The following is a 27,368-nucleotide window of genomic DNA, read 5'->3' on the forward strand; positions in this document are numbered from 1 at the left end:
TTATTATTATTATTGAGAAATGAATAGGTTATTCAGCAAGGACATATTAAATTGATCAAAACTGACAGTAAAGACAATAGTTACAAATTGTACGACCTGTGACTCCAAAAGGCCAAAGACACAGATTTCAGGTTTGTGTGATGGTTAGAGTTCCCTAAGTTCAAATCCCTGACAAGCCTTCATTTTGTTAAAAGCCATGGCTCAAAAAGGCCACAACAGAAAAAGCAACACAAATCTCTGTTCAAATCCCGGACGAGCCCCCATTTATGACACGTGGCTCCAAAAGGCCACAATGATAGAGAAGCCAAATGTGTGTAATGAAACCACTTGCAGAATCATCCATCTTCCAAATATGGGGAAGTTGTGCAACACACACTGGATCATCACAACACTCCCCTCAAAAATCAGAAGTCAAAGTCAAAAATCCCTGTAAACAAAGAACAAATAATTAATACAAGGTACAAACATGTCAATCCTCTTATCGGAACCAAAGCAGCTACAAAATCAGCAAATTAATCACAAACAGGGGCACATCCTTAATATTTTCTGCCCCTTGAATGTGTCTTAATGTCAAGACTGTAACTCTAAAAACAACAACGACCGAGTAAGTATTTGGTTTAGACACTGGAGAGAGTTCAGAAATGTCAACAAGTTATGATCTGTATCAACTAGCTGACTTCAATTAACATAAACAGCAAAATGTTGCAATGCCCGAACAAGTTCCAAGGCTTCTTTTTCCACAACAGAGTAGATAAGTTGGTAAGAGGAAAATTTTTCGGAGAAAAAACTGACACCATGAAAGACCCCTGCAGTGGCTGATGAAGAACCGCTCCCACATCCACCTGAAAAATGTCAAAGTAAGGTGTAGCCAGCACAGGTGAGGGACATAAGTCTTTTACATTCTTAAAGGAAGATCAAAAAAATGTACCTTGCTTTTCAAAAGATCTGTAAAGAAACTACAACGCTACAGCAACAGTATCCCACTAAACCCAAAAACCTTATCAGTTCTTTCTTGGTGACAGGCACAGGGAGCTTTTAAAATGGCAAATCTACCACTTTCTTAAGGCAAGTCATAGTAGCCCTAGCAAACTCACATTTTGCCAAGTTCAAAGTGAGCTTAGCCTCAGACAGAGGGCTGAACACAGCAGGAACTTATCTAATATGAGTGTCCTAGCTATCACTAAATACAACGAGATCATCCAAGTAGTCTGCACAACAGTCAAGTCCTGAAATTATTTATAAGATGCCGAAATGTTGCTGGGGCATTTCTTAACCCAAAAGTCAAACCTTTGTAAGAGTATAATCCCATGGAGTGACGAATGAGGAAATATCCTGAGCCCCCCAAAAGTTAAATGATTTGATTTACTTTAAATAAAAAACAACAACTACTGTAGACAAGATGTTTAGCCAGGTTTAGTCCTGCAATGCTGATTCACACTTAAAAGTAAAGCTTCTTTATTGGCATTGATGGTTCCATGGAACCTTTCTATTCCATTCTTCAAAGTGCAAAATGGTTCTTTGGATTATTCAAATACTCTCTGTACACTATAAACATGAAAGGTTCTTTGGGGACCCAAAATGGTTCTGTAAACCACTTTTGAAACCTTTTAACAGTGCATCAGTGGAGCAATCCTCATAGGTTTAAACCAACAAGCTTTCGGTTTCCTGCTCCATCACCATCCGAACCCCATCAATCTGTGTCCTGATCCGTCGGCCCGCGATCTGTCAGTTCTTCATCATTCTCATCTCTCCCGTCGTCGGTAACACATGAAGTGGCCTCTAGTGTTTCTGAATCAGTCTAAAGGGGTGTTTTAAGCCATATAAGGCCTGATTGTTACCAAACTCCTGTTTAACTATTCATCAGGACACAGGTGCCAAGTGTTGGTGTGTATGTCTCTCAGGCCAAAGGAAGACATGCTAATACCCGAGATAAGAGAACACATATCCCTGACCGACGACTGCAGGGTGAGTCAGCGACACGATCGAGGTATTTCTTCCGAATGTCTTCATTTTGCACTTTTTGAGAATGAAATTTCAAAGTCAGAATCAATTGCATGCAATTCAGCCGTTCGGGATAGTTTCAAATGTGCATTGGGTCTCAAACAGCTGAGGAACAGAGCTTCGTTTGTGCTGGAATGTGAGACTCATCTGATACAGAGCTGTTTTACACCGGCAGAAGCACAACACCGGCGACTAGGGTTGCTTTTGACAGGAGCAACTGGGAATTAATGGGAAGAGGTCACCTTTGGACGCAATCTACCAACGGCGTGATCGAATCCACCTTATATCTTGGATGTTTAATGCTATAAATCATGAGTTTGCCACTCACTAACGCTTTGACTCACTAATAGAGTTGACACCTCCATAATCATGGACCTGCCTCTTCCGGTGTCTCGAATGGATGTTGATGTGGATTTAGGATTTGCTCTGGTCTTCTTGGTCCTGCTGTGTTTGTTTCTGCTGGTTACTATGGTTCGCTGTGCTCAGATGGTTTTGGATCCGTACAGCGCGATCTCTGTGTCCACCTATCAGGAGGAACAAGTGGAGGGATGAAGGTTAAAGCAGGTCGGATTGTAGAAGAACTTTAAAACAGAGGCTTCTGGAAATATTCAGTGAACACAAGTGGAAACATCTACACTTTCTCTAACCCTCATTGTGTAAAGAGACTCTTGGATTTCATTGGAACTCATCCGGGAAAAGGGATCTGAGTGTCATTATGAGATCTCATTACCCTTGAGAAATCATAAAGCACTAATAAAGTCAACAAAACTGTGAATGAACGTCAGAAATCTGATGCGTTTGAGTGAGAGTGTCCTTCAGAGGTGAGTAACAGAATAAATGTCGTGTCTCACTGAATATTCTGGCTTCTATTTTTGGTTCAGTGAGTCTTAACTGTATTAACTGTAGTGCCGTGAAACTAAAAACCACACGGATGGATCCTGTTACACTTTTCCAGCTGATCACATGGCAATGATCAAAATGTGAGCTTTACGTAATGGTACAAGAAATTCTGAACATTTCAAATGCTTGGAAAGTTTAAATAATTAAGTCAGGTTTTTTTTTAACATCTACATTTATGCATTTGGCAGATGCTTCAAAGCAACTTTCAAATGACATTTAATTAGTTAATGTGCATGCATTTATACATGCTGAATAACAGCTCAATAATACATTTCAGTGTTCTTATATTATCTTTAATAAAAAAAATTAGGCATACCATATTATGATACACTAAAATGTGATAAATTGTCATTTAAACAGTATATAACAGTGTTCCTTGAAGATAGTTTAGTTAGTTTTAAGAGATGGCATGCAAAACTCCAACCTCTGGATAAAAATATAAGATAAGCAGCAGTTAAGTTATTCAGATTGTATTAGTTCACAAAGAACATGAGACTAGATGGTTCCATAAAGAACTCTAAACAACTGAAGAACTTTTCTGTTTCATAAAAGGTTCTTTGTGGTGGAACAAGGTTCTTCAGATTATGAAAAGCTAAGAAAGAGATGGTTCTTTAAAAAACCTTTGACTGAATGGTTCTTTGTGAAATTAAAAATGGTTCTTCTATGGCATCGCTGTGAAGAACCTTTTAAAGCACCTTTATTTTTAAGAGTGTGTATGCTTTGCATTAGTGGATAAAAAATGTTTTTTTTTTTGTTTTTTTTTTTGTTTTTTTCTGAGGAAGGTTGTTAATAAAAACCTAAAATATAATTATTATTAATGAGTACACTTTGTCAAGATTCTATTCAGTGTTAATGTTTTTTAATTTGAAAGTTGAAAAATATTTTAGAAAATCAAATATATGGGGTATTCTAAAAAAATTGGTTTAAAGTCAGAGTTGGAAACGCTTAAAAAATGTCTTCTTTCAATAATTTGTTTATGTATGCAAATTGTATAATATCAAAGTAAACACATTTAGTAATTGTGAAGTTAATTCTCATGTTGTATTTTCAGGAGGTTTTGGAATATTTCAGAACATAGTAATATATAATTTAAAAAGAAGGGTTATATTAAGGTTTGGCTTACATCTATATTGCATATATATATTTTTTCTATTTTATTAAAAAGTTTTCAGAGGTAAATCAATAACAATTAGAATTTTAACAATATTTCAAGCGTGATTTATGAGATTTTATGTATTTTGAATTAAAATTTTCTTTGAAAAAGGCAAAATGTTAATCATACTGATATCAGAGTTAAGGATTTATTAACTCTGACATAAGAACACTGAAATAACACCTGTTTTTTTCAGCCTGCATAAATTAAATCTCATTTGTAAGTTGCTTTGAAGCATCTGTTTATATATATTTTTTTGTGTCAGTATACCAAAAATGTTTGGCTGAAACATGAGATATTTTGTAAAAAATCCTGAATTTTCCTGAATTATCAACTAAAGTGTAATGATGTTTGGTTCAATATATTGAACCAAACATCATTACACTTTAGTTGATAATTCAGGAAAATTCAGGATTTTTTACAAAATATCTCATGTTTCAGCCAAACATTTTTGGTATACTGACAGTAATCTTTTGGTATATCACAGCTCACATACTAAAACACTGCTAAAACATACAAAAGATTTGCATAACTGCACTAAATTTTAGTTTATTCCCCCCAAATAACGGAGTATGTGTTTGCTTTTGTCACTTCCAAAACAAATAATGACATGTTTTAGTCATGACTCTTACTGTAGTGACAATTTAATGGGATGACACTCAAAAAAACAAAGATGTCTAACAAAACTTTATCAAATGTTTTGGTCATAATCATTTCAGTAGTACATATTTTTGAAGCTAGCTCAAAGATGCTGATGAGTATGGGTAGCTAGCACAGTTTTGAACAGTTGTACACATATAAAAACTAAATGTTATGCAATAACTCCTAAAAAAGTGTTTAATGATAGAAAACATACACTGTTTCGGTAGTGACGTGAAAATGTGAGACACTTTTTCTTACATAAAGTATAATTTACAATGAAAATATAACATGAATTAATTATATTAAAAAAATAATTAAATTCAATTCAATTTAAAAAAGTATTGTGATTTTTTTTTAACATATATATAATTTTAAATATTTTTTTTACTATTTAAAATATCTGCTTTTGAATATATTTTAAAATGTAATTTATTCCTGTGATCAAAGCTAAATTTTCAGCATCATTACTCCAGTCTTCAGTGTTACATGATCCTTCAGAAATCATTCTAATTTGCTGTTCAGAATCATTTGTTATTATTATTATTAATCGTTACATCTGCAGTATACTCGTATCTCTCCGAAACACGAAGACTTTTAATTTGAAAAATAAAATGCATTGTTGAGTACAACGTGGACTTTTATTCTGAAAAAACTTGTAATGGCTGCTGCAGGAGTATGTACACATGGATAACAGTGATATAGCTAGCTTTATCTAGAGGATTTCAAACATTTTAAACAGCATCCAACTGTAATTTAAAGCCCTACTTCTTTTTCAACGCGGATTTGCTGAAGGTAAATCGTTTTTGAACCGAATTGAGCACTCTGCTGGATCTAATATCAGTGTGTGCTCGCTACTGAAGGTCATGATGAAAGTGAATAATCAACACATTTATCATTGATGAATATGTATCTGATTTTTGGAGTGAAAATCTGTTTTATAATCGTGTTCTTGCAGTATGTCTGTGTTTGGAGGACTGTTGAGGAGCGCGGTGACCTTCTGTCAATCATCCGCGAGACACTTCAGCACAGGTTTGTGGTTCTCTGCTGATCCTCGCGATATTTGTATGTGTTTAATATGAATAATATGTTGTTTAATGAGCATCCTGTATGTCACAGGCACTTGTGCTAGAATACGAATGCACGCCATTCCCAAACTGAAAGAGGTGGATCGATGGACGGAGAAGAGATGCATGTTTGGAGTCTATGACAACATTGGGATCTTAGGTTAGAGGCTTTTCATTTTCATTTTTGCATTTCAATAGAGAGTGTTTTTTCTCTCAATTTCTGCTTTTTTATCGTCTACAGTTCTTTTTCAGCGTTTTTGTGTGTTGTATTGATTTTCCAAAACTATTTGCTCTCAAATAAATGATGGAACATGTAAAAGATAATTAATATTTTTTACTAAATGAACACGTTTTTATTTAAATGCAAACATTAGATAATAGCAATACATTGCAGAAATCAGTTAAAAGTTTTAGACAGTAAGATTTTTAATGTTTTAAAGTCTCTTCTGCTCCCCAAAGCCAAATATTTGTACTATTTGTGACCCTGGACCACAAAACCAGTCATAAGGTTAAACTTTACAAAACTGACATATATATACATCATATGAAAGCTCAATAAATAAGCTTTCTATGGTTTGTATGGTTTGTTAGGATAGGACAATATTTGGCCGAGATACATCTATGTGAAAATCTGGAATCTGAGGGTGCAAAAAAATCAAAATACTGAGAAAATCACCTTTAAAGTTGTCTAAATTAAGTTCTTCACAATCAAAACTTACATATGGATAGGTTCACAGTAGGAATTTTACAAAAAATCTTCATGGAACATGATCTTTACTTAATTTCCTAATGATTTTTGGCATAAAAGAAAAATCAATAATTTTGACCCATGCAATGTATTTTTGGCTATTGCTTTTTTATTTGAGAATTTATAGAAATTAATACTTTTATTTAGCAGGGATGCTTTAACTTGATCGAAAGTGATTTATAATGGTACAAATGATTTCCATTTCAGATAAATGCTGTTTTTCTGACCTTTGATTCATAAAAAGAAACCTGAACAAATTAAGCTGTTTTCACCGTATTAATAATAATTGTTTTTTGAGCAGTAAATCAGAATATTAGAATGATTTCTTTAGGATCATGCGACTGGAGTAATGACGCAAAAACTCAGTTTTGAAATCAAAGGAATAAATTGCATTTCAAATAGAAAACAGGTATTTAAAATAGTAAAAATATTTCAAAATTGTACTGTTTTTGCTGTACTTTGGGTCAAATAAATGCAGGCTTGGTGAGGCTAAGAAACTTTTTAAATAAACATTAAAAATCGTACTTGATTGGTAGTGTATTTAACAGATTATTTGACTTTTACTCACTAAATAACTCGTATGTAAAATGCCACACAGAAAGTTCCATAGACACGATGCAAACAAACAAATCATCATATTTTGACTCATTAAAATGAGTCGCTGTTTCCTGTTCTAATGATAAGACATAAGATATAATACAATATATCTTTACACTCTCTTAATTGGTAATCATGACGCAAGTATTGGCCACAGAAATGACAAAAACAATTCTACATTGGACCACAAAAACAGTCATAATGTTTTTTTTATCTTTTGTGGAAATGTGAGATTCACACATCTGAAAGCTGTATAAATAAGCTTGGTAGGATGGGATGATATTTGTCCGAGATGCAACTACTTCTGAGGGTGCAAAAATGTAAATATTGAGAAAATCACCTTTAAAGTTGTTCAAACGAAGTTCTTAGCAATGCATATTACTAATCAAAACTTAGGTTTTGATATATTTATGATAGGAAATGTACACAATGTCTTCATGGAACATGATCTTTTCTTAATATCCACAAGACAAATGTATCATTTTGATCTACACACTGTATTTTTTGGCTGTTGCTACAAATATACCCGTGCAACTTAAAACTGGTTTCATATCTCGTCCAGCGTTAGGCTGTATTGTACATTGATCAGCATTATTATTGTCACCGCATTGAACAGGCTTTGTCTGTGTTTGACTGCAGGTGATTTCAAAGCTCACCCGAAAGACTTGATCAGAGGACCGGTGTGGCTCAGAGGCTTCAAAGGGATCGAGCTTCAGCGGCTCATCAGGAAGAAGCGGATGGTGGGAGACCGAATGATGACGCAGGACAAGCACAACCTGGATAAGAGGATCAGCTTCCTGTACCGCCGCTTCAACAGATACGGCAAACACAGATAGACTGATGTGGAATTCATTCTGTGTCAAAACTGTAAACTGTAAAAACATCATCATCTTCATTACAAAAGACTGGCCTCAACTGCTGGAGACACATTAAAAAGATTTATTTAAAAAAAAAAAGAAGTCATAATTTTCTTTAAACAAGTGATTTCATGCAGTTCAGAGTTAATGAGGGTCTTTAAGTTTCTTTAAGCATGATCTTCTGGTCTGGGATCAGTGAGAGAGTGAACTAGGACTCGGGAATCCTGTGAACTGACCCTCGGTCATGACCGGATGCTCCGACTCCATCTGACGGGAACAAGCAAAACACACTCTAAAACAGCCATTGTAATGTTCACAAAGACGAGCATCTCTCTTACTACTGCTTATAATTCGGTTATGGATATTGCAGAATTTGTGCACCAATGATTCCCCCAAGGAGAGGTGTATTGTTTTAAATTGTACGAGTTATTGGAGATGTACATGATTCAGCAGCGCAGTTTCAGCTGACATGAATGTGCATTAAAGAAAATAAACAAGGTCCATTCAGACTATAATGTCATTTTAGAAAGGAACTTCCACAGAGGACATTTAGTCTTGGTGAAATAGTATGTTATATAAGTCAGCCCTGAGCCCATATGCAAAACGTTTGTACGGGACACCCAATCGTCATGGGCTCCAACACGGTTAACTTGTTGATTTTTCTTAAGTACTGATCATTAAGAGAGTATTCACAAGCCGTTTTCTTTAGGCTATAAATGCTTGGAAATAATATTTAACCCTTGTGCATTGTTCACATTAACTACCCTCTCGTTATGTTCGTAGATGAAAACATCCACTAAATTAAACTGCTATAAAAAAAATCAGAAATATTTTTTTGATTTTTTTTTTTTTGCATAAACCTCAGTCCTGATCAAAACTACCAAATCTTTTGAAAAAAATTCAGGATTTTGACTCTTTAATTGCCAAGTTCATAAATGATGTCACTGATTTTGGAAAAAACACACACAAAATGACTTATTTTCAATATAAATGGTAATTGAGGACTGGATTTTTCTTTTACCTTTTTAACAGTCTTGGACATGTGAAAGATTAGTAAGAAGATTGGTTTTCATGCATTGTTAGTTTTGGCGCAGCATCAGATTTTCATTTGTTCGTGGCTGTTTTTGCCCCATTGACTTCCATTATAACCACATTTTTTTGATTGCAAAGACATGACACCATATAATGCTGAATTCTTGATTGTTTGTGGTTTTCCCTGTTGGGAAGAGGTCAAATTAGTAAATTTTACTGTTGATTATCAGTTGGCCCCATTAACCCTTTAGATAGGCCTTTGCAAAAAAAGCTTAGTTTTTACATGACAGGGTTCCTACGGTCATGAAAAACCTGGAAAAGTCATGGAATTTTAAAATGGCAATTTCCAGGCCTGGAAAAGTTTTGGAAAAGTCATGGAAATTTGTTTCACCATCTCTGTATTAATAGAATATTGCTGATAATTTGGTTTAAATTCCAGTTAACGAGAGCACGATCGGTCACGTGATCGGTCGCGCGGGGTAACGGCGACTCGCAGTTTTGTATCAAATGTAAGGCCATAAAAAGTTATAAATATTTAAAATAGTAAAAGAAAAGTCTTGATTATAATTTTACGATTGCGATAGGGTTGGATAAATCTTCAAAAAGGCAATGATGTCATTGAATAAATATGTGCACTGCACGTTTCAAAGTCAAAACGCTGCACGGATGTCTATATATGAATGTATCTGAAGGGATCAGACTGTCCTCAGAAACGTGTTGCATGTTCATTTCTTGTCTGACAAAACAGCGTTAATGCTGATTTGTATACAGCCGTTACTAGGGGAACTAATATTTCAGCGCTCCTAAAGCGCCCCCTAGTGACAGAATAAATTTTTATTTCCAATAATTTTTTTCCCAGCTTTTTATGGTCAAATTATTGATATTATCGATCCATGTTTTTATGCAGCAGACACATAGAGGTGTAAATGTGAAAAAAGTTAATGTGCCTTTTAAAAATCTTAACAATTAAGTAATATTAATATATATATATATATATATATATATATATATATATATATATATTTTTTTTTTTTTATATATATAAACATTTTTGATTAAAAATTAAACTCCTATCTGATTTTCTATATATATATATATATATATATATATATATATATATAAAAGGTATTTTCTATTTGGGCTAGTTAAATTAATTTTCGGGCTCCCAAAATCTGATGAGTACCTACCCAAAAGGCTACCAGAGATTTTGACTTTTTGCGAGCCCTGAGCCGTCAATCACTCCCTGTCACTGACACTGCGCTCCGCTTAACTTGGAACTGGATGTTTTTTTCTTTCTCTCTCTCTCTCTCTCTCTCTCTCTCTCTCTCTCTCTCTCTCTCTCAATTCAAATTCAAATTCAAAATTGCTTTATTGGCATGACTGTAAAATTACAATATTGCCAAAGCTTTAAGTATATGTCGAGGAACATAATAATAACACTGTAATGTGTTAATAACTTAACAACTTAATAACTGTCTCTCTCTCTCTCACAACCAAACCCTGTTCCGGCGTTGCACAACCTGCATGGCTATTATTATTATTGTGGACAATTAAAAGGTCTCCACAATCTGCTTTTGTAGAAATATAGTATATTTCGTGCTACAGCGCACATTCTGTCAGATACAATTCTGGTCCCTCCGTGTCAACATACTGTACAACACACAAAGCACACGTACGTTTGCAAGATGTCTGTTAAAGATCTCTTGATCTGGAAAGCATCTGCTGTGTACAAATGTCTGGCAGACGTCTGCAAGATGTCAGTTTTACACACATTCTGAATCACAAACATCTAATAGAGGTCTATTTGACATCTGAAAGGAAACGTGTTACCAAGTAACAAAGTTAATTTCGAGCCCTGATACATATACATTTCATGAAACATTAAGTCATGAATATTTACTTAAAAGTCATGGAAAAGTCATGGAATTTTACTGGTAAAAATGTGTATGAACCCTGATGGAGTATAACGGCATATTATAGTGTGTGTGTGTGTATGTGTGTGAGAGTGTGTGAAAGTGCTCTTTAATTTTTTGCGAGATTCGCCTCAGATCAAGCGGCATGTGAATCAATGATCCTTTCCTCTTTAATATTTACAGCACAAATTTTTTTTTTAATGCATTAGTTAAAAAAAGTCAATAAAACATCTTGTTAATAAGTCATAGTCTAACAGTGGTAACAACACTGAGCCTGCCTCAAAAAAGCAAACAAGACTATAACTTAGCCAACATTGTTCTATTTTTCTCATGAATTACCCAGTTAGCAGAGTTGAACGCTATGTTTTTAATGTTAAATGTGAAGACAGGGTAGGTGCAAATTTTTACAATAATTTAACGCAATATAACATTATTTTATTACATGAATTCTTTCATCTTGAAGTAGTTAAAAAGTAGACATTTTGCAGCTCCGAATGATGTATTACTCTTAACTTCATTATAAAAATGATGGCGTATTTTAGGCTTCCACTGTTATTAAGGAAAAAAAAAATGGGTATGCGTCTAACAACGCATATTTATCTGTGTTAAATGTTTTAGTTAATATTGTGAAATGCATCAAGTTGTTTATGTCTATAGATTTCATTTTAGCCAAGTCGTGTTGATTTGAGAAGGCTAAATTTACCAAACACGCTCATTATCAACTCAGTGCCGCTGGCCGCACAAACAAAAGCTTGAATTTAACAAACATAAAATGTTTCAAGAAGTCTTCAGCAATGAGAAAAATGTCAATCTAAAGTAAGCTTTGCTTATTAGTATGGTTGAACTGGATCAACGAATGTCAGAAGCAAAGAGGTTGATTAATAAAATTGGATTAAATACATAAAGGAAACAAAAAGTAACTGGTTTCTTGCAAATGTGTTACTTTACTAGTTACTTAAAGTAATCTGGTTACATAACTCACCTGAATCCTGAAAAATAAAAATGTATTTTCAACATAACAATCAGAAACCTTTCTTGAGCGGCAAATCAGCCTATTAGAACGATTTCTGAAAATTCAGCTTTGATCACAGCAATCAATTACACTTTAACAGATTTTCACGTTGCTGTTTTACTTTTCAAATTTTTTTTTAATCAAATAAATGCAGACTGACTAAGCAAAAGAAACTTCTTTCATTCTTGAAAGCACTCTCTGTGGGTCTCTCATACCTGTGTGTCTCTCTCTCTGTCCTTTGGGACCCGGTGTCTCTTTCTCTTTGGTCCACCTGCTGACTGATGAGGAAATGTTGGAGAAGAGCTTTCTTCATCAGCACCAACAGCTGCGTCTAAACCGGCCTTGCCTTCATCCTGATTGAACACATGAAGCGTTTGTGTCATTGGCCACTTGAACTGATTTCAATGTTAGAGTTTCTTTACTATCAAATTGAAAACTCAGATGAGAATTAGATATGAACAGCTTTAGGTTAACCAGTTTAAACGAAGCTTGAGTTGTGGATCATCGGTGTGTTTCTGACCTCTAGTGTGATGGTGAGCTGCGCCGTCCTGTAGTCATCTCCATACGAGTCAAGAGTCTTCATCAGAAACCTGACACACAGCTCAATGTATCAAATGTACCAAATGACAGGTTCACTGTACACTTTACAGCATCAGTTGGGATTGTCTTTTGTTAAATTGACATGGACCTTAAAGGAGTAGTTCACTTTTTATGTACTCACCCTCTTTGTCATCCAAGATGTTCATGTCTTTCTTTCGTCAGTCGCAAGGAAATTATGTTTTTTGAGGAAAACATTTCAGGATTTCTCTCCATAAAATGGACTTCTATGGTGCCCCGAGTTTGAACTTTTAAAATGCAGCTTCAAAGGGCTCTAAACGATCACAGCTGAGGAAAGAAGCATCTTATCTAAGGAAAAAAAATTATAATTTATATACTTTTTAACCTCAAATGCTCGTCTTATCTAGCTCTGTGTGTAGAGATTTAAAAAGCGTATAAATTGTAAATGTTTAGAAAATAATTGTTTTACTAGATAAAACTCTTCTTCCTCTGCTAGTTTAGAGTCATTTTAAGCTGCATTCGAACAGTTCAAACTCCACTATATGGAGAGAAATCCTGAAATGTTTGAAGAACCACTGAAGTAAGAAAGACATGAACATCTTGGATGACAAGGGGGTACATTATCTGTAAATTTTTGTTCTTAAAGTGAACTCATTTCGAAAGCGCATTCATTTCTTACAACTTTTTTACTCCAGAAGACGTTTACTGATGGACTGAAGTGGTGTGGATTATTGTGATGTTTTTATCAGCTGTTTTGACTCTCATTCTGACGGCGCCCATTCACTGAAGAGAGCAAGTAATTTGAATGACGCATTTCTACAAATCTGATAAAGAAACAAACTCATCGACATCTTGGATGGCCTGAGAGTGAAGAAATTTTGGCCGATTTTCATCTTTGAGTGAACTATTCCTCACATTGATAGAAAAATGAATCATCAGTCGCAGTACCTTCTTTCTTTCCTCAGTCGGCGTGTCAGTCTTTGCACCTGGTGAAGACGTCCCAAAATCTTCTCATTTACCTGAAAAAAGGGTCCATATGATATTTGGTCACGAAACTTTCACTTTGATACAGAAGTCTATCATCATTTGCTCAAAATGTAAAATTATTTTGTCCATAGAGCACAAAAGGTGAATTTCTGCAGAATATCCTGACCACTCTTTCTGCATTTTAAACTCAAAAATTTAACTTTTGTGTTTCATGGAAGTAAAAAAAAGTCAACTGTAAGTGACAATGACAGAATTTAGTTCTTTGGGGGAGTAAATCATTCCTCTGTTCTACCGTTTAGTGGAAATCTGTTCACCTGTTCAATCTCCTTGCACCTCTTGCTGAGAGCTTGATACTTCCTCTTGTCCTGCTCCCTCCTCTCATCTTCCTCATCCTGAGCAGGGCCAGACGGGGCCCCGTCGTTATGCAGGAGCTCATTGCCGCTGGGGCCCAGCTCCACCCCACCCGTCTCCAGCTCCGCTTCCAGAATGTGACCCCCAAACAGCGGAGGCAAAGCAAGACCTGAGAAATCCTCCATCATCTGAGGAACATTAAAGGAGTAACTTTCAGAACAAAAATGTACAGATAATGAACTCACACTCACTCAAGTGTTCATTTTTTGAGTAAATGTTTCAAGATTTCCCTCCATATAGTGGACTTCTATGGTGCCCCCGAGTTTGAACTTCCAAAATGCAGCTTCAAATGGCTCTAAGCGATCACAGCTGAAGTCTTATCTAGCAAAAGTATGGGTTATTTAAAAAAAAAAAAAAATTAAATTAATATACTTTTTAACCTCAAATGCGTATTGTCTACTAGCTCGGCAAGACGAGCATTTGTGATTAAAAATTATATAAATTGTAAATATTTTTAGAAAATAACTGATCATTTTGCTCGATAAGACACTTGTTCCTCAGCTGGGATCATTTAGAGTCCTTTGAAGCTGTATTTCGGAAGTTCAAACTCGGGGGCACCATAGAAGTCCACTATATGGACTACTCACATCAGATGGAAAGTGCATTCAGTACAGCATGCAATATTAGTTATTATATATGTGAATAATCTTAACTAAGCGTTTCTGTTCTACAGTATCAATATGCTTGAGAACATTTTGATTTCAAATCTTAAAAACTACTGGTTTGAACTAACGTTAACGTCACTTACCTTTAGTTGTTAATACTGTTAAGAGCCATACATGATTCAAACCCTGCACTTATGTTTTGTACTCCTCATTAGTTCCGTTTACACATTATTGAATCGACGCTTCTAACAAAAGCAAGTATTAACCTGTTTCACGTAATAAAACAAAACAAAACATCTGCATTTTCATCTACACTACAGCTCACGAAACAACAAGACGCGTTTTAAATACGTCATTGAGCGTTCAGCCAATCCACAGCGAGAGAGTGCCTCGTCACCAACAATCGAACTACAATTCCCATGATCTCTATGACAGGACTACAGAAGCAAACATGGCGGCTTGTAAGTATATTTCTTGCGTGCTAGATGCTTGAAAGATGTTGTTTTATTTTAGCGCAGCTCGATCGTATTTACAATAACAGAATCCGGAATGACTTATTAAGAGCTATTATAATATGTCCATGTGCTAAATGTAATGAGTGTGCATGTGCGATTACGAGAATGACCTTGATCTCGTACTAGCTGCCGTTTGCTTTTCTCTAAACATAAATACATGATTTCTATTGATATAAAGCAGAACGCTACACAAAATACGGCAGAATGTACCATATTAATACCATGTTTAGTACCATGGCTCTACTATATATGTACTACGGCATACTATTAACCCGTTTAATCCCATTTTTTTCCAGACATGAAAATATCCAAATCATTCATCATCAGTAACCGTTTGAAATAATAATTATTTTTGGAAATTCTTTCCTAAATGTGTGTAAAATTGTGTTTTATACTCGGTGGGATAATGTGTGTACTAAATTAACATATTTCTGCAGTCATAAAAATGGTTTTATTTCTTAACCCAGCTATTTTAAACTGTTTGATCACATTCTAGGGTTATTATTATGCATAAAAAAACCTTATACAACATTGATAGGAATACTGAGATAAAATACAAAAAAATATAAGCATCAACGTTTTTCAAAATGTTTACTTTATTGTAACATCTATCATCAAATTGTAATATTAGTGCTACCAGTATTGCAACGTCAATTTTGTAACTTATTTGTAACATCTGAACTTTTGATTTAGTGCAATATTTTAGTGGAATCTTCACTAACAATTTCATTGTTATCCCGCCGCTCACAAACATGTTTACTCATCCTATGACCACTCTCAACAAAACTGAATATATGTCAATTTATATATTAATACTAGACACCTTAAAGAGAACGTGTACTAAAAATCTTCATCATATCTTTGCATTAACATACTTTACGATCCTTATGTTTTGGAGCTTTAATGCAGCCATCATCGTCTGATGGTGCAAACAGGAAATCAACTGCTCTGGTCATGTGACAATTAGCACTAATCATGTGAAACTGCACATATTTATTTGAGACCCTTTATTTTTCCCCTATTTGCAGGAAGTGCACTGAAACACCAGTCAGTAAAGTGTTTACAGTTTTTTTAAATGAAAACCTTTTTTACAATTTACAAATCTGGGATTAAATGGGTCCCATTACTGCGGCACAAAAGGTAATTTATGCACTGTAATCAAATAGTTTGTTTCTGTAGTCGGCAGGTTTTTGAAGAACGCTTGGAATAAAGAGCCTGTGATCACAGTTTCCTGTGGAATCGGACTGATGGGTGAGTGAGACATTATTACTGTACATTATCACATTATGGATCTTTATCCTCCTGCTTTAGGAATCTAACATTTCTATATCTATTGTCTTCAGCTGCTCTTTTGCCAGCTTTGAGCCCTTTTACAAAATACTCAGGAATGATGAACAAAGCTATGCCATACAATTATCCAGGTATATTATTAAATTCATATTTAGAATTTAATACTTTCTGCTTTATTAATTTTCTTCGGTGTTTTTGTTCTTTTTTAGTAGTTTTTTAATGGTTTTAATTTTGCATTTGGTTGATCTTTTTAATCACTTTTATCTCTTCTCTTTTCAGTCCCAGTTCGAGATGATGGAAACATGCCTGATGTTCCAGCGCATCCCACTGACCCACAGGGGAGGAACCTGGATTGGCTGAAAAACTTCTGAAACCTTCAGATTCCTGTACAGTCACACCCACCTTTACTTCTGTCTCAATAAAAGCTCTTTATTTAATTCTCCTCTTGTTTTTACATGATTTTTTAGATAATTCGAGTCTTTCACAAACTAGACTCGCCATATCAGTTTAATAATCCCTAATCAAAAAGAAGTTATTTTATTAAGTATACTTAAGTAGAGTTCAAGTATATTTTTAAGGATGCTTTGTGTAGTTAGTTTCCTTTAAGAGTACTATTTCAATACTCCTTGGGACTAAATTGGCCCACTTTCTAGTATATAAAAGTATACTTTTAAGTAGAAAAGTAGTAAACTTTGAGTACACAACTAGTTTACATCTATGTTTTCAGTTTGTACTGCAAGTATACTAAAAGTGACCTTACAGGTATACTGATAGTTTTTAGACATTTTTAGGCAATTTATATTTAAGTTTTCTTTAAGTGAACTTTAGATCATAATTTAAGTATACTACCAGGTCCCTATTTAGGTATTAATTTGTATATGTTTTGTTATATGAATATCTGAACATACAAAACATAAAAAAAAAAAAACATATATGTGACCCTGGACCACAAAACCAGTCTTAAGCAGCACAGGTATATTTGTAGCAATAGCCAAAAATACATTGTATGGGTCAAAATTATCGATTTTTCTTTTATGCCAAAAATCATTAGCATATAAAGTAAAGATCATGTTCCATGAAGATATTTTGTAAATGTTCTACCATAAATATATCAAAACTTGATTTTTGATTAGTAATATGCATTGCTAAGAACTTCATTTGGACAACTTGTAAGGCGATTTTCTCAGTATTTAGATTTATTTGCACCCTCAGATTCCAGGTTTTCAAACAGATGTATCTCAGACAAACATTGTCCTATTTTAACAAACAATATATCAATGGAAAGCTTATTTACTCTTTCAGATGACAAATTTACACTTATGACTGGTTTTGTGGTCCAGGGTCACATATGCTTATAAAACACATTTTATTCTAGCTCCATGCACGTTTCATAAATAAAAAGTATTAAATAAATCAACATTTTCAACAAAAAGCTAAAAAAACAACTATTCATGATATTCAAAGCATAGATGGAGTTGATCAACAGCCCAAATCTTGACAGTCATTATTTCCTCTTCAAGGGTGGACATTTTATTCCATAACGTTACACAGTTTTCCATATCTATGGTTTTGATGCTGTTTTATGTCTGACGATTGTGTTTGATTACATGTGGAAGCGTCTGTTGTTTCGGTTTCTTCTTCACTTGTGTTTTGGAAGTTTTGTTCAGAAGATGTGTAATAGCGCCCCTAGAGTATAACAATCAAAACACTGAAACAAGTATAAGTCAAGTATACTTAAATGTCATTTTAAGTATATTTCTGAGAAGCAGACTGAAAGTATACTTTCCTAATAGCACGCTTGAATAAACTTATTTGTTTCGAAAAGGCTTTTTATCATAATTGTTTGTGTGTAAAGAGTCACACAAGCCAAAACCACAGAGATTAACTTTGTTTATTGAAGTTGATTAAAAAAAAAAAACAAATAGGAAGAAAGGCTATACAGTTATCATGACGTTAAAACATTCAAAGAGTCCAAAACGTACGACTGATCCGTAGCGTATCAGAACACAATGCTTTTAAATTTAGGGAAAGTAGTCCTGTGTTTGTCAGGTGGCTTCATGCTGTATATAAGCATTCAATAATCAAAACAGTGGAGCAACGCAGCCAGACTGACATTTACAGTGTTCTCTGGAAAATGTAATAAAAGCTAAATGTGAGCCTCTCAACCCGATTACATCAGATGTATATCAATACAGACTAACATGCAGTGATGTCCAAAAGTCTGAGACCATTTCAATCATTTCAACTTAGAAACAGTCTAGGCCTAGGGTTTCAATTAATATAATACAAAGAAATAAACATGCAATTCTAGATTATCAATCAAGTGTAAATGAGTGCTTTCTTGCATCCATTGAAGCTCAAAATGATGCTGGAGAACACGATTATCAGGTTTTAACAAAGAGATGCATCAAATATCAAATTCATGTTAATTCTATTTGCTGTAAATACTTTCTCATTCTCAGACTTATGGGCCTCGCTGTATTATATTTGCATATATACGGTTGGAGATGAACCATTTATAGAAATAGAAAAAGTTAATAAAAGAAGGTGTCAGAACAAACTGTCCCTGGAAAGGAGAAATAAACATACATCTAATATTTATGAACAAAGGTTCTCACCATTAATAATTAGTCATATTGTTTTCAGTGTGAAATCTTACAACGATTTAAGACAATTCAGAAACTTCAAACACAAACTCTTTCGGTTAATTTCAAACCACTAGGCTCAAACATCTCCTTGAATTAACTAAGTCTTCTGTCCGGATATAATGGCTAAAAAGGGTAAGGAAGATGAAAAGGTTTTTCATCTTATTTCTCATCTACAGCTACAGCACTTCGCCAAAGTCACATCCTCCAGCACGTCTACACTTTCCAGAGCCTTCTCTCACATCTTCAGATGCACACTCTCACTCTTAGCCTTCAGATCCCTCGCCCAGAATCTGCTGCAACTCAAGACTACAAGCTTTAGCTTTTTAGAGGTTTGGGGTTCAACAAAATACATAAGACAGATGGAAGGGGGGACAAGAGACCAGAGCTGAGAGCCTCTTCATATCACACTTTCACAAACACAACTCTTTCCAGAATCCTTTCCAAGCCTTTCTAGATAGAATTACACTCCATTTTTCCATCCAGCCCAATCCTGCTTTTGACTCCAACAGTCAGTTCACCTGCTTCTCGCAGAACGCTCTAGGATACCTTGTCTTTACTCAATGTTAAAAAATAAAAAAAAGTATCTAAAGTGGAGAAAGTATCTTATTTCGTGTGTGAAGATACTTTCATTAGTTTATAAGTAACACACTGCAAAAAAAAAAAAAAAAAAAATGCTTTTCTTTCTCAGATTTTTTCTCTTGCTTAAATCAAGAAGGATTTTCTAGATAATTAAAAGCTTTTTTTTTTTTTTTTTGAAAAAGCAAGTCAAAATTAAGTGAAACAAGCTAAATAATCTGCCAATGGGGTAAGAAAAATAAAAAAAAATTATATTTAAAATAGTTTTTTTTTTTTTTTTTTTTAATAGCTTGCTCTAAGCAGAAGCTCACTTAATTTAGACTTTTTTCTGAAAACAAGAAACTGATTTTTACTTGTCTAGAAAATCCTCCTTGATTTAAGAATGTTTAGATCTTTTGGCTGGAAACCAGACATAAATCGAAGTAAGAAAAGCATTTTTTTTTTGCAGTCATGTGTGGGATGTACATTCAAACACTGCAAAAAATGCTTTTCTTACTTAGAATTTTTGTTTTGTTTCCAGCCAAAATATCAACAACAACAACAAAAAAATCTAATTCAAGAAGGATTTTCTAGATGAGTAAAAATTATCTTCTTGTTTTCAGAAAAAAAAACAAGTGAAAACTAAGTGTGTTTTTGCTTGAAAAAAAATAAAAAAACAATCTTGTTTTCTGTTTGAAACTCACTTAATTTTGACTATTTTTTTCTGAAAGCAAGACAATAATTTTTACTCATCTAGAAAATCTTGATTTAAGAATTTTTTGATAGTTTGGCTGAAAACAAGAAAAAAAATTTAAGTGAGGTAAGCATTTTTTTTTTTTTTTTTTTTTTTTTTTTGCAGTGAAGGAACAATTCAGCCAAAAATTCTGACAGCTGAAAAAATATAGCATATGTGGAATGCCATGAGAGTAAATAACTATAGAATTTACATTTACATTCTCGTCATTTGCATTATTCGACTATTTCATTGTAGACATTATACATCAGAGTAAAGGAGTTAAAATACTGAAGAATCTATCCATAATTTGGAATAAAATCTTAAAGGTCAATTTTATCATGTGCGCTCTTCCGAAATACATAAAAGCTTTTTGAAATATTTCATTTTCTGATAATGTAACATATATATATAGAATATACATTTGATCTGCTAAATCCTAAGTGATCTAACTGTGCTTAATTCTCTGATATTGGTTATTGTTTGAATGGATTTCTATTGGCGAATGTGTAAAATTTGCCCCTCAAAGGTACAACAGAGACATTAGTGGCCCTGTTACAACAGCATCTCTGTCTGTCAATCAAAACCTTTATTGTATTAGTGGAGCGGAGCGATCATTGGTCACCGTCTTCCTGAGTCGAATGTGGGCGAACGGGTTGATCCTGTGAAGAGATGAAGTTTAAATGAACCCATCAGATATGGAGTGCTAACATGCTCTTGTGAACACAGGTGATACGCTTTACCTGGTGGGTGAAGGAGGCGGCGAGGAGAAATCAGTCGACATCTGAGAAACGTGAAAACACAACAGTGTGAGAAGAATATAAGAAAATAGTTTTTAAATCCTAACATGATTTACTGAAATAAGACAATATATATATATATATATACACTACCATTCAAAAGTTAGGGGTCAGTACTTTTTTTTTTAGAAATTAATACTTGTATTAACCAAGGATGTATTAAGTTAATAATTAAAATTTTATTAAAGGTTAATAATAAATAATTTAAATTGATATAAAAAATTTATATTTTGAATAAACACTGTAATTTTTAAACTTGTTATTCATGAAAGAATCCTGAAAAAAAAAAAAAAAAAATCACAGGTTCCAAAAAATATTTGGCAACACAACTGTTGATATGATCCAGCATTGATCATTCTAATAATAAATCAGAATATTAGAATGATTTCTGAAGGATCATGTGACACTTAAGACTGGAGTAACAGCTGATAAAAATTCAGATTTTCATCACAGGAATAAATTCTATTTTAAAGTATGTTCAAATAAAAAACATTATTTATATTGTAAAAACATTTTGCAATATTACTGTTTCTTTCTGTATTTTTAATCAAATAAATGCAGCCTTGATGAGCAGAAGAGACTTCTCTAAAGATTATTACAAGTCTTACTGACCCCAAACTTTTGAATGGTAGTGTATATAATATAATATAATATAATATAATATAATATAATATAATATAATATAATATAATATAATATAATATAATATAATATAATATAATATAATATAATATAATATAATATAATATAAATAAGTGAACCCAATGAAATTCCGTTCTGGAATTGTATGCAAATTAATGAATATTTCATTTGATAGTATCTCATTTGTATATGGGTCAAAGTTGACAAAGGGTTTAAGCATAAATCCATAAGTGTAATACTGCTTTAAATTGTTTAAAAAAAATATCTTCATTTTAATTGCATTTTTGTTTTAGTTTTTCTGAGCAAAAAACAGATATCATACAGTGTAACAATCTTGTCAGGCATATTTACAACAAAAATCAATTAATGACATTAAAAGACAAATTACTTTCATATGCTCCCTCATTCTTTTATATATTTTAATGTGTACAGGTCAGAATAATGTTGTTTGAATTTTTACATAAATATTGTGTTACACTGAATGACAATGTAACATTATTATCAACCAAATTTGGACATTTTATTCTCCAAAAACTTATTTGAAACCTTAAAAGTAGACACTTTACATACATTTAATGTGCTTTACATGGACATAAAATCACTTTTGTAAATTTCTCTTGACGTCTTTGACTCATATATACTGTAAACATAATATTTTGAAAAACCTATCATTGAAAAAAACAATTACCTATTGTACCGATTATTTTTTGCCATATCCACCTGGGTGGTCTTGTCTTAAACTAATAGTGCACCCAAAATAAAAATATGCTGAAAACGTGCTCACCCTCAGGCCATCCAAAACGTAGATACGTTTGTTTCTAAACATATTTGGAGAAAAGTAGCATTGCATCACTGTCTCACCAATGGATCCTCTGGAGTGAATGGGTGCCGTCAGAATGAGAGTCCAAACTGCTGATAAAAGCATCACAATAATCCAAACCACTACAGTTCATCAGTTAACATTTTATAAAGCAAAATAAATAAATAAATAAAAGAATTCACTATTAAGTGCATTACTTGTAGAATATTGTGGTGTTTTTATCAGCTGTTTGGACTCTCATTCTGATGGCACCCATTCACTCCAGAGGATCCACTGGTGAGACAGTCACGTAATGCTACGCAAATATCTCCAAATATGTTTTTATTATTTATTTATTTATTCATTTTCATTTTTATGTTTCTATTTAAATTTTACATTTTATAGTACTTTTAGTAATTGGATTTTAAAAAATCTACTTTTCATTTAAAGTACAAAAATGACAGAAATTAAAGCTTAAATTAAATATATATATATATATATTTATATTTTAGTTAAATTTTTGTTGTGTTTTTTATTATGAATTTATTTTTATGTTTTTTATGTTTCTGTTATGTTTTTTAAATTTTAGTTGTAGTCATTTTGTAATACTTATTTTATTTCAGTTATTGGACAAAATTTCACATTTACATTTAAAGTATGAAAATTAAAATTAAAGCTAAAATAAAATTAACATTTTTTTTAAATCTTAGTAAAATTTTGTTACAAACGGGATGACTGAGAGTGGAGATCCAAATGCAAGGCTTTATTAGACGAGGTCAGAACAGACAGGGTCGATCACCAGCAAACATCAACAGCAAAGATAATCCAATAGCGTAATCCAAAGAACAAGCGTGGGTCAAAATCCAGGTGAGCAGTCCAAAGGAAACAGGGAAATGAAAACCAGAAACTAGAAAACTACGACTAAGACTAGGGATAAACTGACTATGACTATGACTAGGAAAACAGGGAAAACAAACAGGGAAAAATGCTCAGTAATGTCCACAAATGTAAATCAATACTTCGCAATGAGTGTGTGTGTGAAGCTGGCTTTTATGGTAGACAAACAGGAAGTAACCATAGAGGCAGCAGAGGGAGCAGCAACAGTCAGTGGGGGTAAGGGCTCCCTCTGCTGGCCTGGCGTAACATAGCCCCCCCCCAAGGAGCGGCTTCCAGACGCTCCAAAAAACAACAGGAGGAAACAGTCCAGGGGAGCGGTGGGGGGGCCAGGAGACTGAGGCAGAACAGGTGGGGCAAAGGCCCTCCAGAGCAGGGCAGGAGATTCAGGAGCCCTCCAGGGCAGGGCTGGAGGCAGAGCAGTCCTTTGAGGTGGAGCAAGAGTCTTAGGAGCCCTCCAGGGCGGAGCAGGAGGCTTAGCGACCCTCTGGGGCAGAGCAGGAAGCGTAGAAGCCCTCCGGGGCGAAGCCGAAGGCGGAGCAAGGGGTTTAGGAGCCCTCCAGGGCGGAGCAGGAGGCGGAGCGGCCCTCCAGGGCAGAGCAGGAGGCGCAGGAGCCCTCCAGGGCGGAGCAGGAGGCGCAGGAACCCTCCAGGGCGGAGCAGGAGGCGCAGGAGCCCTCCAGGGCGGACCAGGAGGCGCAGGAGCCCTCCAGGGCGGAGCAGGAGGCGCAGGAGCCCTCCAGGGCGGAGCAGGAGGCGCAGGAGCCCTCCAGGGCGGAACAGGAGGCGCAGGAGCCCTCCAGGGCGGAACAGGAGGCGCAGGAGTCCTCCAGGGCGGAACAGGAGGCGTAGAAGCCCTCCAGGGCGGAACAGGAGGCGCAGGGGCCCTCCAGGGCGGAACAGGAGGCGTAGAAGCCCTCCAGGGCGGAACAGGTGGCCGCATCATGGACTGGGACCTGGGGAGAACAGGGATAGAGGAGGCAGACAGAGCAAGGAGAGAAGTAGAGAGTTCATGGGAGAACGTGGCCTCCATAGCCGTGACCAGGCAGACGAGAACTTCAGGACCGACTTTCGGGGCAGTTCCTGGGCAGACAGAGACTTCTGGAACGGCCCCAAACGCCAAGACAGAGATGACAGGGAACCTAGGCGGTGCAGGCAGAGCAGGGAGTCTTGGCGGGGCAGACAGAGCAAGGAACCTTGGCGGAGCAGACAGGGCAGGGAATTTTGGCGGCGCTGGCAGAGCAGGGAGCACTGGCGATGCGGGCAGAGCGTGAAGCCTTGGCTGAGCGGGCAGAGCGTGAAGCCTTGGCGGAGCGGGCAGAGCGTGAAGCCTTGGCGGAGCGGGCAGAGCGTGAAGCCTTGGCGGAGCGGGCAGAGCGTGAAGCCTTGGCGGAGCGGGCAGAGCGTGAAGCCTTGGCGGAGCGGGCAGGGCGTGAAGCCTTGGCGGAGCGGGCAGAGCGAGAAGCCTTGGCGGTGCTGGCAGAGCGTGAAGCCTTGGCTGAGCGGGCAGAGCGTGAAGTTCCGCTATGGACGCCACCTCCGAAGGAGGTATAGGCGCAGCGGACATGCGTGCAGAAGAGCTCTCCAGAACAAACTTGTGGGCAGACTCATGGGCAGAAGAGGCCACTGGGGCACAGTGTGCAGCCCACACACTCAAAATGGCGATAGCCATAACAGGTAGCACAGTTGGCGGAGGAATGCCCTCCGGGTCATTTGGCGTGGGGCTTGGGAGCGTTGGCTCTGTGGGACTTGGGAGCGTTGGCTCTGCATGGCTTGGCAGCGTTGGCTCTGCATGGCTTGGGAGCGTTGGCTCTGCATGGCTTGGGAGCATTGGCTCTGCATGGCTTGGGAGCGTTGGCTCTGCATGGCTTGGGAGCGTTGGCTCTGCATGGCTTGGGAGCGTTGGCTCTGCATGGCTTAGGTGCGTTGGCTCTGCATGGCTTGGGAGCGTTGGCTCTGTATGGCTTGGGAGCGTTGGCTCTGTCTGGCTTGAGAGTGAAGGCTCTGGATGCTCAGGGGAGATGTGACTTGGCAGTGAAGGAGTAGCTATGACCTGACTCTTCATGACAGGAGCAGCAGTGACTTGATTTGGCGTGAGAGGGACAGCTGTGGCTTGGCTTGGCTCGGAGGGAACAGCTGCTTGACTTGGCCTGACAGGAACAGCAGCTGTATCTTGACTTGTCCTGGCAGGAACAGTGACTGTGACGTGACTCGACTCGGCAGGGACAGCAGCTGTAACTTGATTTGGCGTGACAGGGACAGCTGTGGTTTGGCCTGGCTCGGAGGGAACAGCTGCTTGACTTGGCTCTGAAGAAGCGACTGCTGCGACATGATTTGGCCTGACAGGAACAGCAGCTGTATCTTGACTTGTCCTGGCAGGGACAGTGATTGTGACGTGACTTGACTTGGTAGGAACGGCAGCTGGTGCAGGTTCGAGAGAAGCAGATATGACGTTCACAGGCAATGGCTTGGTTGACGTGGCGTGAGCAGACGCTGGCTTGGTTGACGTGGCGCTAGCAGATGCTGGCTCGGCTGACAGTAAGGGACCAGCTGAACGAGCCGACCGCAGTGGTGGGTCCTCCAAGCTAGACATTAGTCTCTGATACGTCCTGGAAGGGTGTGAGTCTGGCGCTGTAGCCACCCTGTTAATAACAGACTCAGGTATGGCGGCCATCTTGCGTACAGGTTCAGGCGTGGCGGCCATTTTGTGTGCAAGCACGGGCGTGGCGGTCATCTTGGGTGCAGGCTCTGGCGTGGCGGCCATCTTTGCAGCAGGCTCTGGCGTGGCGGCCATCTTTGCAGCAGGCTCTGGTGTGGCGGCCATCTTTGCAGCAGGCTCTGGCGTGGCGGCCATCTTTGCAGCAGGCTCTGGCGTGGCGGCCATCTTAGCAGCAGGCTCTGGCGTGGCGGGCATCTTCGCAGCAGGCTCTGGCGTGGTGGCCATTCTGACCGGGAACTCAGGAACGGGAGCCATCTTATGAACGTGCTTTGGAACGGCGGCCATCTTGTGAGCAGGGTCTGGAAGAGCGGCCATTTTGCGAACAGGATCAGGAAGGGCGGCCATCTTGGGTGCAGACTCAGGAAAGGCGGCCATCTTATGAGCTGACTCGGGAAGGACAGCCATCTTGGAAACAGGCTTTGGGACAGCGGCCATCTTGTGAACTGGCTTGGGGGTGGCAGCCATCTTGTGAACCGGCTTGGGAATGGCGGCCATCTTGTGATCGGGTCTTGGGGTGGCAGCCATCTTGTGAGATAAGTCAGACGTGGTAGATTTCTTGTGAGCTGGGTCCAATCGGGTGACCATCTTGAATGCGGACTCAGGAAGGATGGTCATTCCGAAAGCTGATTCGGGAAAGGCGGCCATTTTGTGAACGGGCTCCTGAAAGGCAGACATCTTGTGCTTGGGCTCGAAGCTAGCAGACCTCTTGTGCTGTGGCTCGAAGCTAGCAGACATCTTGTGCTGTGGCTCGAAGCTAGCTGACATCTTGTGCTGTGGCTCGAAGCTAGCAGACATCTTGCGCTGTGGCTTTGGGCTAGCAGACATCTTGTGCTGTGGTTCTGAGCTAACAGACATCCTGTGCTGAGGCCCTTCTAGTACTCCCACAGTGAACGGAGATCCACAATGCGACAACACAAAGTCAATAAACTGTGCGAGGGTCCAACTAGGGTCCTCATCGGGTAAATTGTAACCGATATCTGTGTCCAACCCACTCCAAAAACACTCCTTCATTAAGGTCTCATCGTAAGGTGCCAGATAACAATAAGCAATGAAATCCCTCACATAATGCTCGATGGGACGGCCATTTTGAAAGATGGAGCAGAGCAGACTTACGGGGTTGGACAAACTTCCTGTTGAATCCATTCTTGATGGTTGTTCTGCTGGTGGTGAATAAAGCCGCTGGATCCGGGTGTGGCGAAGTATTCTGTTACAAACGGGATGACTGAGAGTGGAGATCCAAATGCAAGGCTTTATTAGACGAGGTCAGAACAGACAGGGTCGATCACCAGCAAA

At 37.1% G+C, this 27,368-nt stretch overlaps 4 protein-coding genes across 5 annotated transcripts in view; 2 read left to right on the top strand and 2 right to left on the bottom strand.

The window, feature by feature from the left end:
- The first annotated feature begins 5,350 nt into the window (after positions 1 to 5,350).
- mrpl51 (mitochondrial ribosomal protein L51) lies at positions 5,351 to 8,064 on the top strand. Its single transcript, XM_073846906.1, has 4 exons — positions 5,351 to 5,488; positions 5,652 to 5,725; positions 5,813 to 5,920; positions 7,745 to 8,064. Exons 2-4 carry the CDS (start codon positions 5,653 to 5,655, stop codon positions 7,939 to 7,941), a joined length of 378 nt encoding a protein of 125 aa, XP_073703007.1. The 5' UTR covers positions 5,351 to 5,488; position 5,652; the 3' UTR covers positions 7,942 to 8,064.
- On the bottom strand, positions 8,022 to 14,792 carry tfpt (TCF3 (E2A) fusion partner). The gene is made up of 6 exons (XM_073846905.1): positions 14,624 to 14,792; positions 13,779 to 14,003; positions 13,426 to 13,496; positions 12,440 to 12,509; positions 12,135 to 12,272; positions 8,022 to 8,229 (listed from the first exon to the last, which is right to left on the bottom strand). Exons 2-6 carry the CDS (start codon positions 14,001 to 14,003, stop codon positions 8,155 to 8,157), a joined length of 579 nt encoding a protein of 192 aa, XP_073703006.1. The 5' UTR covers positions 14,624 to 14,792; the 3' UTR covers positions 8,022 to 8,154.
- A 97-nt stretch (positions 14,793 to 14,889) lies between these two features.
- ndufa3 (NADH:ubiquinone oxidoreductase subunit A3) lies at positions 14,890 to 16,722 on the top strand. Its single transcript, XM_073846907.1, has 4 exons — positions 14,890 to 14,941; positions 16,175 to 16,246; positions 16,339 to 16,416; positions 16,565 to 16,722. The coding sequence occupies exons 1-4, from the start codon at positions 14,932 to 14,934 to the stop codon at positions 16,654 to 16,656; spliced, it is 252 nt and encodes an 83-aa protein (XP_073703008.1). The 5' UTR covers positions 14,890 to 14,931; the 3' UTR covers positions 16,657 to 16,722.
- Positions 16,723 to 18,166: 1,444 nt separating this feature from the next.
- The window catches only part of LOC141342878 (BAR/IMD domain-containing adapter protein 2), a 48,251-nt gene continuing 39,049 nt past the window's right edge, over positions 18,167 to 27,368 (bottom strand). For both annotated transcript variants that reach the window (XM_073847450.1, XM_073847449.1), the window contains exons 14-15: positions 20,965 to 21,005; positions 18,167 to 20,883 (exon numbers count right to left, since the gene is read on the bottom strand). In XM_073847450.1, the coding sequence (XP_073703551.1) occupies positions 20,811 to 20,883; positions 20,965 to 21,005 (114 nt within the window). In that variant the 3' untranslated portion in view covers positions 18,167 to 20,810. The remainder of the gene's footprint in view (positions 20,884 to 20,964; positions 21,006 to 27,368) is intronic.

The sequence above is a fragment of the Garra rufa genome, chromosome 9 (assembly GCF_049309525.1).
Source record: "Garra rufa chromosome 9, GarRuf1.0, whole genome shotgun sequence".
Lineage (NCBI taxonomy): Eukaryota > Metazoa > Chordata > Actinopteri > Cypriniformes > Cyprinidae > Garra > Garra rufa.